The 12,196-nt window shown below is 22.1% G+C and overlaps 2 protein-coding genes across 2 annotated transcripts; one reads left to right on the top strand and one right to left on the bottom strand.

Moving 5' to 3' along the window:
• Nucleotides 1-8,593: 8,593 nt before the first annotated feature.
• On the top strand, nt 8,594-10,794 carry LOC129612671 (CXXC-type zinc finger protein 1-like). Its single transcript, XM_055526428.1, has 4 exons — nt 8,594-8,794; nt 8,849-8,970; nt 9,027-9,835; nt 9,890-10,794. The coding sequence occupies exons 1-4, from the start codon at nt 8,765-8,767 to the stop codon at nt 10,615-10,617; spliced, it is 1,689 nt and encodes a 562-aa protein (XP_055382403.1). The 5' UTR covers nt 8,594-8,764; the 3' UTR covers nt 10,618-10,794.
• A 32-nt stretch (nt 10,795-10,826) lies between these two features.
• LOC129612672 (nucleolar protein 12) lies at nt 10,827-11,808 on the bottom strand. The gene is made up of 2 exons (XM_055526429.1): nt 11,691-11,808; nt 10,827-11,636 (listed from the first exon to the last, which is right to left on the bottom strand). Exons 1-2 carry the CDS (start codon nt 11,756-11,758, stop codon nt 10,964-10,966), a joined length of 741 nt encoding a protein of 246 aa, XP_055382404.1. The 5' UTR covers nt 11,759-11,808; the 3' UTR covers nt 10,827-10,963.
• Nucleotides 11,809-12,196: the final 388 nt, after the last annotated feature.

Here is a 12,196-nt window from a genome sequence, read left to right as displayed (position 1 = left end):
AAACTTAATTTGTCGAAATTATTTAATTGAAATGCAAAAACGCAATTATTTCTTGTCATGTATGATTTTCATTATTATGAAAAATAAACAAAATTATCAAAAATACACCATTTACCAAAAAATTTTTATCCCATATTATAAATATATAATATCTACAGAAATTTCAAGATTTTTTTAAATGGAAAGCAAAATATCATTGAGAAGAAGAAATATTGTAAAAAATTTTATTGTTTTTGTTTATGTTTTTGTTTTTTGTCTTTGACAAAATCATAAAACTTTTAATTAATGCATTTATATTGTGCTACTTTTTTTTTTACTTAAATAAAATATCATACATTTATTTGTGCATTATTTTCACATATCATTTTTAATTTATACATGTATTTTTTTTTGTGTAATAATATCGTAAATAGAAAAATTAAAATATCTTAATTTTTCATTTATAATTTATAATTATTTTAATATTATTTTGTATTAAAAAAAATGGTGCCATAACGGCTTTATAATTAAAATAATAATTAATTATGAATATATAATTAAAACATAAAATTGAATTATACAAACATTTTTTGAAATTTAATACGAAATGTTCTCTCATTTTAGATAACTTTCAATACAATTTTTTTAGTAAAATAAAATTTTTATAAAGTGTAGTATTTGTAATATAGGTATTTTTATAAATAATTTTTGAAAATTAAATTTGTTAAATAAAAATAACTAAAAACCTATTTTACATTATAACTTCTTTATTTATAATTACTATATTGTAATATCCTTATTGTATGGTATAAACTAAATGAATGATGTTATTAATATAGTAATATATTTTTACAAAATTGTCAACTGAAACTAGTACAGAAACTTTTTCCAGTTTATCCAAGTAAATTATTTCAATTTTATAAAATATTGAAAATAATTTTATATCGTTTTCATTAAATATGTAAAACAATAAAAATGTAAATTAATAACATCATCTTACAATATGAATTGAAATTTTTTGGACAATATTGCCTTTAATAAAATGCATCCACGAAAGCGCACGAAATCTAATACAAAATATTGTCAGCTAATAAAGAATTAAAAAAAAAAATCGTTTCATGGTTTAAAGAAAATCTAATTTCAACAATTCATACTTAATTATTTAAATTAGCAGATGATATCTGTAAACAACATTTTGTGAATTACATAATACCATACAATTTAATAATGTTTTATAATTAACAATATTAATAATATAAAAACTTTCTAGACAACAATTATATGTAATATCATGAGAATAAAAAAATTATTTTATATTTTAATAAAAAATATGTAAAATAGGTTTTTAAACTTATACTAAAACAAATTTTCGCTAATATAAAAATTTTTTATTTCATCAAATCATTTTAATCCAAAAAAATTCAAATAAAAGAATATTATAAAAGAAAAATTTCAAAAACTAAACTGTGCTAGAAAAATGTTTAAAAAACACATAATTTTAAAATTAAATAAAAAGAAAAAATATTATAAAAAAAAATTAAGAAAAATTTTTAAGTAAAATTATAAATATTTATATATATTTATATTAAAAACAAAATTAAATAAATTGGCATTAAAATAACATTTCGTTTTAGAAAAATATTTTAGAATTTACTTACACATAAATTTACAAAATATTTAAAATTAATTGGTTTAATTTCTTTAAATTAATATTATATCATTAAAAAAAAACAAATTCTTGAAGTAAATTTTTAATTGTACTATTTTTCTTTTATAAATTCAAAATATATAAAATATAAATTTTTTTCTTTAATTTTTTGAACAAACAAAAGTAGAAAATACTTAAGAATTTTTAATATTTATATAAAAAAAAGCAACAAGCAAAAAAAAAATAAAACAGTAAACAAAGTAAATGTACCATAAAAAAATAAAATATTATATAAAAAAAAATAAAAAAAAAAATAAATTTAGTAATAAAAATAATTAATTAATTAAATTAAATAAAAAAACATTTGAAAAGAAGAAAAAACCAAATTGGTGCTTTTTAATATTTAAGTGTAACTTTTACAAAAACAAAAAAAAATATATATGAAATGAAAAAAAAAGAAATAAATTTAAATAAACAAAAAATAAAACTAGTAAAATAATATTAAAATCTTTAATAAAATCATTTAATGTAATGCTTTTATTAAATATCTTTATACTAAAACACAAATATAACACAAATTTTTTAATTTACACTCAAAATATAAGCAGAAAAATCTAATAATTGAAGTTATAAATAAAAAAAAAATTACAAAATTAATTATTAAAAACAATACAAATTCAAAAACTATAATGAATAAAATGGTTTCTTAATAAAGCTCCAATCAATTATATTTAATTCACTTTATATTTGATTTTGGAATCGTATACAATTTTAACAAAGCAATATGGAAAGCTGCATTAAACCCATATAAGATTATAAAGGAAATGTTAGAGACAATTTGTTATTCTAAAAAAATTTCAAAAAATAAATTTCAGAAAGTTCAATCTTATCGGACTTAATCGACAATTAATATTTTAATTCAATTAACAAATTAGTACTGACCGTACTTATAAGGTGTTTAAACTTAAAATGAAAAATCGCAATAAATTCTTTTTTGATTAACGATATTTTATACAATTCATAATATAATTCTATATATTCATTATTATCTGCAATAATTCTAAATATAAAATAAAATTTTTATATTTAGAATTAAGTATTGCAAACAAATTTGTTTCAAATTTATAGAATTTCTTATATGCAATAATAAAAACAATTTATTATCCTTATGCACATTCAATGGAATCATTGTAATTAAAATCAATAAAAATACAAAAAAAAAAATATAATGTTTGAAAATTCGATTTTGAAAATTTTTTGAATTTGCTACGCCGAATTACACCTTTATTATATGTACATTATATTTATTAATATAATATATATGTACATATATTTATTAATATAATAAATACACCAATTAATAAAGGTTATATACATAACAAAATAACAATTGTAAAGTGAATGTTTTTATTCTTGAAATAAATTATTATTTTAAAGTACATTTATATATGTATATACGAATAACAAATAATTTTCATAATTTATAAATTAATATAAAACTTCATTAATATAATATATATAATTAATATTATTGTGATAATTGTATTTATTACAAAATTTTTACTACTTAATTATTATACGTTTTAATAATTAAGTATAATATAATATGATCAAAAACACTGCCTAATAAAAAAAATTTTATATAGTAAATAAATAAATAGATTAAGAATGAATTTCAGAAAATTTTAAAAATTCTATGTATTCTATGAAAAATATCGCTTAATCGTTATATAAAGGCCAATGAGTGTAAAAAAAAAAGAACACAACGATTCAAATTTATATTAAAAATTTCGAAAATTTTTGTAAATTTAACAATTTTTTTTAGATAAATTTACAATAATTACAATTCCAATTATATTTCAAATTGCCAAATATATATATTATTCACATATATTATATATATAGCTTTAAAACATAAATTTATCAATTTTTAGAAAAACTATAAATATCGATCGATTCAAATTTAAAGTGTAATTAAATTTTAAATTGATTGGAGCACTAAATTTTCATAAAACAATAATTTAAAACAGAATTTCAAAATTTTAAATTTTTTTTTTTTTTTTTGATACAAGAAATAATTAATATAAAAAAATATACAATTTCAGAATTTAAACGAAGAAAACAAAATACAATAAATTATTACGATAATTATTAATAATAATTATTATACAAATGAAAAATTTTGAAATTTTACAAAAAAATTTTATAAACGAACAAAAGAAAAAAAGAATCTTTTTTATTTTCTTTTTTATATTCTTTTCGTAATTTTATAATATTTCTAATTTTATAAAATATTAAAACCAAAAAACAACAAAAAAAAAAAAAACAAAAATAATAATTAATACAAATAATAAACTTTTTACGCATTTATATATAAAAATTAAATTAAATAAAACAATAATAATTAAATTAAATTAAACCAACAAAAAATAAAATAAATGAAGAATTTTTTGGAACAAAGAATTAAAAAAATAAAATTTAAATCAAACTTAAACAGCAAAACTCTCCTACTCAAGTATTAGATAGTTTAACATTAACATTTATATAATGGTATTGAAATACAAACTCTACTCGCAAAAATAAAAATAAATAAAAAATAAACGCAAAAACAAAAAAACAACACTATGAAATAAAATAATAATAAAATAAACTTGAAATATTATATAAAAATATTTATATTTGAAATTAAATACAAATTTGTACACAAAATATAAAATAATAATCTTCTATAACACACCCAAAAAAAATAACAAAATAAAATAAAATTATTAAACAAGACAGCCGCCGTAAACTATAATTAATTTCTTTTTTTTTTTACAAAATTTATTTATTTAAAAAATTAATAAAAACAAAAAAAAAAAAAGAAATAAAAAACTTTACTTAAAAAAACAAAATGAATTAAAATTTTTCATTTTAAAATATGCAATTTATACCCTTTTGATTATATTATTATTATTTTAATATAATTTCATGTAAAAATAAAATTTATATATTAAAATAACTTTAATTATTTTTACATAAAAAAAAAATTTTTTATGTTAAATTTAAATTTTGTAAATATATTTTGATAATGTTATATTAAAATATAAAAAAAAATATTGATACATTAAATATTTTTATTTTCTATTATAAAAAAGTAAACAAAAAAAAAATTTAATATTATATTATTAAATTAATTTGTAATTTGTAAATCTCTACTTTAAAAATGAATTGAAAAAAATTAAAAAAAAAAAATATTTATATCTATAATTAAACTTATTATTATTGTTAATGTAATATTAAAAAACGACAAAAAAAAAAACATTTCGGCTACAAAGAACAACTTCAATAGAAAGTTCGGTTTTTTTTTTTTTGTTTTCTCAAAAATCAACTATTATAATAATAATTATGTATTTTTTTATAATAAAATGAACATAAATAAATTAAAAATTAATTAAATTGTATGCACAAATATGATGTTTTAAAAAAAATTTAGTTACTTTTTTAACAATTTTCGTTTTAATAAAATTATAATTTAAAAATCTCCTGTAAGCGAATAGATTGAACTTGGCGAATCTCGTGATAATATCAAATTATGATCCGTGAATGATTTCCATTCGCCAGATATTAAACGTTGCCATAGCAATTAAAACCGTTTTTTCATTTTTATATTTAATCGGCTAACTTATCACAATATAGAATTTCTGTTCTTCAACATAATATCCCACGTCTCAAATTATAATTATAAAGAAAAAATTACAAACTTAATTAAGTTGAGTTTATTGATTAATCAAACTATGAATTTTTTATAATTAATGTAAAAATGTTCTTGGTCAACCCATGCTTTCTTCTTTTTTGTTTTTGTTTTTTTTCTTGGAAAAAAACATACATAGCTATAATAAATGTTTGGAATTTTCGAAATGTATAAATTTTCTCCTCTTAATGTATTTTTAAGTAAAACGAAAACTAAAATTTAAAAATATACAAAAAAGAAAAGAAAAGAAATTTAGAAATGATGAGAAAAGAAAATTATTGCCAAAATTTGAAATCAAAAAGATAATGGAAATTAAAAAAAAAAAATTAGAATCGGAAAAATGTAATTTTGATTAAATTAGCGAAAAATTCATTTTTTTTTTCTTTTATAATAAATTTTACTAAATAAATACCTAATTGTATAAATTAAATTATGAAATACACAAAAAAAAAAAAAAATAAATATTTAAAATGCATTTTAGAATACAGAATATAGAATATAAGGTTACGATTGTATTGCAAAATATGAAAAAAAAAATGAAAGGTAAAAAAAAGAATTGATATTGATAAGTAAGCAAAAAGGAAAAATGTTTAAAAACTAAAGATAAAAGTATATATATATAATATATTAAACCTATATATTAAAAAAAATAAATAATAAATAAAAGAAAAAGAGAACTATGATATATGTAAAACTTTATCTAAAAATTAAATTTAAAACAGAAATACAGGCGCAAAAATAAAATAAAATCCTATATAAAATATAAAAAATATTGTTTTATTTTATTAAATTTCATTATGAATTCCATTATATAGAAAAAACTATAAATAATATGCATACCTACCTATATATTTTATAAGTCAAAATTTGTTGATTCTATTGGGCTTCTAATATCCAAGAACTATATTTTTCAGTACTAACCAGTGCTCGAAGTGAGGCGGGATGGAGTGGGATGCCATCCCAGTACTTTTAAATAATTGGAAATCCATCCCACTACTTAATAGGAGAGAAAAATGCGTTCCGGAACATAATTTTTAAAATTTAAGAAAATTTTCTAATGAATTTTAAAAATTTATTTAACCAAAAATTAAATATATGTAATTTTAAATAAGACCAATTTCAAATAGTAACGTATAATTTTTTTCTATTAATGAAATTTTCGTTACTACATAGTAGTATATGCATTTCTTTGGTAACAATTTGCACAGTTTTTGATTCAATTTTTAGTTGATTTAATTTTGAATATAAATATTCTCGTTAGTTTACTTCCAAAGTTTGGTAAATTTTGTTTAGTTATTTTTTTTAAAAATAACTAAAATAATACTTTTTTTTTTTTTACCATCCCACCACTTTGAGTACCACTGGTGCTAACGACCACTGGTTTCACTTCGACCACTGGTGCTAACGACAAAAATGAAAATTTGAAATCTCATTCCTGAATAAAATCAAGTTCATTTTTCGTTTTATAAATTAAATATAGTAAACTAATAAGTAAGTTACAATTATAATTAAATTAATAACCAAATCCAATAAGCAAAGTACTGTTTATATATTATATTAGGGCTTCTTAAACTTTTTTATATAGCGACCCCCTTCAAGCTTAGGCAATTTTAAACGACCCCCTCCTCCATATAATGAAATATAATATATTAACCGTAGATGTAGATGTAATATCGCACTATTTTACAATGTAAATTAAATAAGGATTAAAGAATACGTAACCATTCATTTCACATATATATAATTGGAAACGTTGATGGGATATCGGTTGTAATAAAACACAATAAATAGAATGACATAAAACTATGTATATCTATATATTCAATAGAAAAAATAAACTTTTGTAACAATTTTTGACCTCCTTTCAGTAGTCTCGACCCACAGTTTAAGAAGTCCTGTATTATATGATAGAATTAAATTTAGAATTAGCACTACCAAAAGTGAATATTTACCTTCAAAATGAAATTATTTTGGTCATTTTTTTGTGTCAAACTTTAAATTTTTAAAAGTTTTTATATACAAAAAAATCTTTAAAATTAAGATTTTTTAATACTATTGAAGTTTTTCAGAATAAAGATTTTTTACACCTTTTTCCATATTTTCGAATATTTGGGAAATACGATACAGAGAAATACAGATATATGGAAAAAGGTGTAAAAAAGTGAATTCAATTTTATATTAATGGACTTGACGCATAAACTTAATGCGCATACGACTTATGACATCATATATCATTTTGCATGAAATTAGCTTTTTTTTTGGTATCTGATTGGATTCGAATTTTCCCACTTCTTTCAATTAAACTTCAATTGAAAATCTCTTATCGTTCGTGAAGATTTTGTTTAATCAAATTAATGTTCTGTTGACGTTTAAACTTGATGTCAAAATCACAGACAAATATTTTTGTTATGTCAAGGTTAAAATACAATAATTTTGCTACGAAAATTATACCTAAAACAAAAAAATCAACTATAATCACTGTTCCAAACTTTTACAAAAAATAAATTATCACTATTTCACTTTAAAAAATGTAACAGTAACTCTGTTGGCAAAGTTTGATGTCAAACAGATTTTACAAATACAAATTTTATCTGAATCTGAGATTCTGAATGACATATACAAGTACATCTCAAAGTTGTTTTACGTTTCGTAAATAACAAAAATCACTAAGCCTAAGTAAGCCACTGCATTACTGGCTTTTTTATAAAAGCAGTGACAAAATCTGAATTGTCTCTACCAAAAAATATTAGTTAGTAGAAATAAGATAGAGATACAGAATTGAAACATTTTTTGGTTATGAAACTGAAAATTAAATAGGTATTTTTTTTTTTTTGGAACAAAATAAACTTTAAAATAATAAAAAAAAAAACGAAAAAAAAAAATAAAAAAAATTTAAATTTGAGGATTTTAAAAAATATGGTGTGATGATTTTGATGTCAGTAATGTTAATTATTTCGTCTTTCATTTTACACATACGCAAAAAAGTTTGGACAAATTTCGTACAAATCCTTTTATCTCGCTATATTGAGATATGCTTGCCGAATGTGACCGTTAAGCTAAAATATACTCTTTACTGACTGACTCTGTATATGATTTTTGAAAACACAGTGCCAAAAGTAAAAAATATTTTTGGGCTTGGCACTGTGTTTCAATCTTGACATAACAAAAATTTTACTGTCAGTCGTAGTTGTAATCATTAATTTTAATTCTGACATTTCAAGTGATGTGACAACTACTGTTTTTGTAAATTAGTTTTTTTTTGGCTAAATATTTTATTAGCAATAAACATAGCGTTTTCATTCTACTAAAACAAAAGTATTTATCTGAAAGTTACCATTTATTCTATCGTAATTAAAAATTTTTGCCGATAATCTGTTAAATACATTTTTAAAAAGTTTGGAAACATGGCCGAAAAAAAGAAACTGAAAAAATCGGTATGAAAAACATTGATTCAATATGAAAATGATAACATACATATATAATTTTAGAAGGAAGAAATTGCTAGGGAATTCGATCTTCCAGAAAGAAAAAGTAAAATTGCCACAATAATGAAACAAGATGACCAAGCATATTGTCTTTGTCGTTCATCAGATTGCTCAAGATTTATGATGTATGTATGCTTAAAAAAATAACTTGTTTTATGTGTATATAACAAAAAAATTGTAGATGCTGCGATGGATGCGAAGAATGGTATCATGGGGACTGCATTAACATTTCTGAAAAGGAAGCTAAGCATATTAAACACTACTATTGCCAAAGATGTAAGGAGGTTGATCCATCTTTGCAGACTGTTTTTCGATTAGTTCCAGCTGAAAAAATTGCTATGCCAACTAATGCTGTGACGCCAGATGTTATACAAACAACTCCACCGAAAAAGAAAAAGGAAAAAGAAAAGTCAAATGTTACAACACCGAGCTCTGCTGGACAAAATTCAGCAATAAGTTCAACACCAAGATGTGGAACTTGCGAAGGATGCCAGCGACCAAGTTGTGGTATGTGTGATGGTTGCCTATCTAGAAAAATTGGAAGAAAGCCGCGGTGCGAACAGAGAATTTGCCTGTATCAGAAGAAAAAGGAAAGGAAAACGACAAATCGCATAAAAAAAAGAAAAAGGTCTGTAAGTCCAGAAATATTTATGAATCCAGAATTAGAGGGTCTTAGACAATGTCGTGGTCCAGGGTGTACATATAATGCTCGTCCACAGTCAAAATATTGCTCTGATGCATGTGGAATGAAATTAGCGACGAATAGAATTTTTCAGGTTTTACCTCAAAGAATTCAAGAGTGGACCTTGACAAGATGTCGTGCTGAGGAAGAAAATAAAAAGCAATTAGACAGTATTCGGAAAAAACAGGCAACTGTCAGTTATACTTTAGCCCAACTTGATAAAAGGCATGCGGAATTAGATTTATTAGTTGAAAGAGCAAAAAGTTGCACGCTAGATCCAAAAGCGCTAGATAATAATGACATTGAAGGTAAAAAATTGTCATATTTATAATTTTTATTCACTAAAAGCTGTAATATTTTAGATGAACAGTCTATGTATTGCATTACTTGTGGACATGAAATACATTCACGAACTGCCATTCGTCATATGGAAAAATGTTTTAATAAATATGAGAGTCAAGCAAGTTTCGGCAGTATTTTTAAAACCAGAATTGAGGGAAACTCTATGTTTTGCGATTTTTACAATGCAGCAAGTGGGACTTATTGTAAGCGTTTAAGAGTTCTTTGCCCTGAACATTGTAAAGATCCTAAAGTTTTGGATACTGATGTTTGCGGTTGCCCATTAGTGCAAAATGTTTTCACTTTAACCGGGGAATTTTGCCGTGCCCCCAAAAAAAATTGCTTTAAGCATTATGTGTGGGAGAAAATTCGCAGAGCTGAAATTGATTTAGAGCGCGTTCGGCAATGGCTTAAAATGGATGACTTATTAGATCAAGAAAGACAAATTCGTGCAAGTATGACTAGTCGGGCAGGTGTTTTAGGTCTTATGTTGCATTCAACATACAATCATGAGGTTATCGAAGAACTTTGTAGAGTAGCTCAATTAAAACAACAACAGGAACAGAATCAACAAAGTCAGTTGCTTCAACAGGAAATGAATTTGCAGCACAAGACTGCAACTAAGAACACTCAAAAACAACATTCATCATACCAGAATCAACACAATCAACCAATAAGTTGTTCGACACAAATAAACAAATCAAACAAAAGCAAAAACTACCAAGCAAATACTTATTACTCCCAAATGTAGGAATTTTAAATTGCTTGTTTATAATACAAATCTAAAATCGTTTTGTTAATAGTTTCTGGGAGTAGTTTATAAAATTGCGCTAACTACAAAGTAAAAAAAGTATACATCTTACATCTACAAATTTAAAACTTTATATGCATACCCAAGTAAGTGTGTCCACCAATTTGTAGCTTATAAATTAAGCAATAAAAAAATATTAAAAATTGGTTTGTAAAAAATTTGTTTTAATAAAGTTAATTTTTACTTAAGTTACTAATTTTTTAATTGTAAAACTGAACTTCTATTTAAAACTTCATAAACAAATAATGTAGATGAAAATTTAAACAGAAAACAAATAACAAGTCATTTATTTCCTTCTTTTATGAGGATTTTTTCCTCGAATTTTGTTTAACAATCTAAAATTGGGCTTTTTCTCTATTCGCCTTCCTTGACTTTTTAATTGACGTATATCTCTATTCTTCTGTCTTTTAGCCAATTTTTTATTTTCTAAGCGATTGAATCTCTCCTTCATTTTAAATACTTTACTTTTTTTGATTGATTTAAGAGTAACTTTCTGCATCATTTTGTTAACATCGCGTTTTGTGTTGAGAGCTCCATTTTTTTGTTTTCCAGTATTTTCTTTCTCTTTAGTTGGAAATTTCAAAGTTGTTTTCTTCGGTCTTGTCAAAGACATACCGGGTATTTCCTCGGGTTCACTTTCAACTTCTTCATTTGTATTGACTTCTTCTTCACTTTCGCTGAATTCATTTTGACCTAAAAAGTTGCGTTTTTCAGCTATTTCCTTAGTAGTCAATTCTATTACTTTTACAGTAACATCATCGTTTTCTTCAGCATATTTTTCTTGTTCAATTATATCATCCTCAAAGGGCAGTGGAGCATAAGATTTTTTTAACTTATTGACATCATTTTTTGCTTCTTCTCGGATCCTTTTACGCTCATTTTTTACCATTTCCTCTAACTCTAACTTAGCACGTTTCCTTCTCTCATTTTTTCTTTTACGAAATCCAGTTAAAAAATCCCTAAAGGAAAAAATTATTACATAAAATCAAATGATAATTCACAAACTATTTTACTTTCTTGATTTTTCATCGTATATTATTTCTAATTTTGGTTTTTTAGGCAACTTTTTCTTTCTACCCATGTCTTACGATTTTTTGGAGAAAATAAAAATGTTTGACGTTGACGTTTGATATTTTTACTATACCAAATTGACGTTAAATACGCTTAAGCTTAAATTCAATTGCATTTCACGTGGTAAACAACAAATGAATATTTGATTGCCATCCCTGGCATCATTGAATAATCCATACATCTTTCGGCAAAAAAAGTAAACAAAATAAAAATTTACAAGTTTTACAGAATTTTTTAATAGAAATATGAAAGGAAAAAAATTTATCAGATTATGTTTTTTTTTTAAATAAAAAGACTGTCTTTCCTCTGAAAAAATTTATTCTTTTTATGAATAATAAGAAAATATGCAATATTTTTTTAATATTATATTAATTTGACAAATTTGTTCTAATTGTCTCATTTCAAATGTTCACTTATTTTACTATAGTGGATTGTCAAAATCATATGA

This window comes from Condylostylus longicornis, unplaced genomic scaffold (genome assembly GCF_029603195.1).
Source record: "Condylostylus longicornis isolate FDR11 unplaced genomic scaffold, ASM2960319v2 ptg000075l, whole genome shotgun sequence".
Classification (NCBI taxonomy): Eukaryota; Metazoa; Arthropoda; class Insecta; order Diptera; family Dolichopodidae; genus Condylostylus; species Condylostylus longicornis.
The sequence above is the reverse complement of the archived record's forward strand: the minus strand, read 5'-3'. Positions and strand labels throughout refer to the sequence as shown.

Bases quoted from the DNA above. Each gene is read 5' to 3' on its own strand.
- LOC129612671 (XM_055526428.1), top strand. From the start codon at position 8,765: ATGGCCGAAAAAAAGAAACTGAAAAAATCG. The intron at 8,795-8,848 runs GTATGAAAAACA...ATATAATTTTAG, and splicing joins AAAAGAAACTGAAAAAATCG to AAGGAAGAAATTGCTAGGGA. The intron at 8,971-9,026 runs GTATGTATGCTT...AAAAAATTGTAG, and splicing joins GATTGCTCAAGATTTATGAT to ATGCTGCGATGGATGCGAAG.
- LOC129612672 (XM_055526429.1), bottom strand. From the start codon at position 11,758: ATGGGTAGAAAGAAAAAGTTGCCTAAAAAACCAAAATTAGAAATAATA. The intron at 11,637-11,690 runs GTAAAATAGTTT...TTTTTCCTTTAG, and splicing joins TACGATGAAAAATCAAGAAA to GGATTTTTTAACTGGATTTC.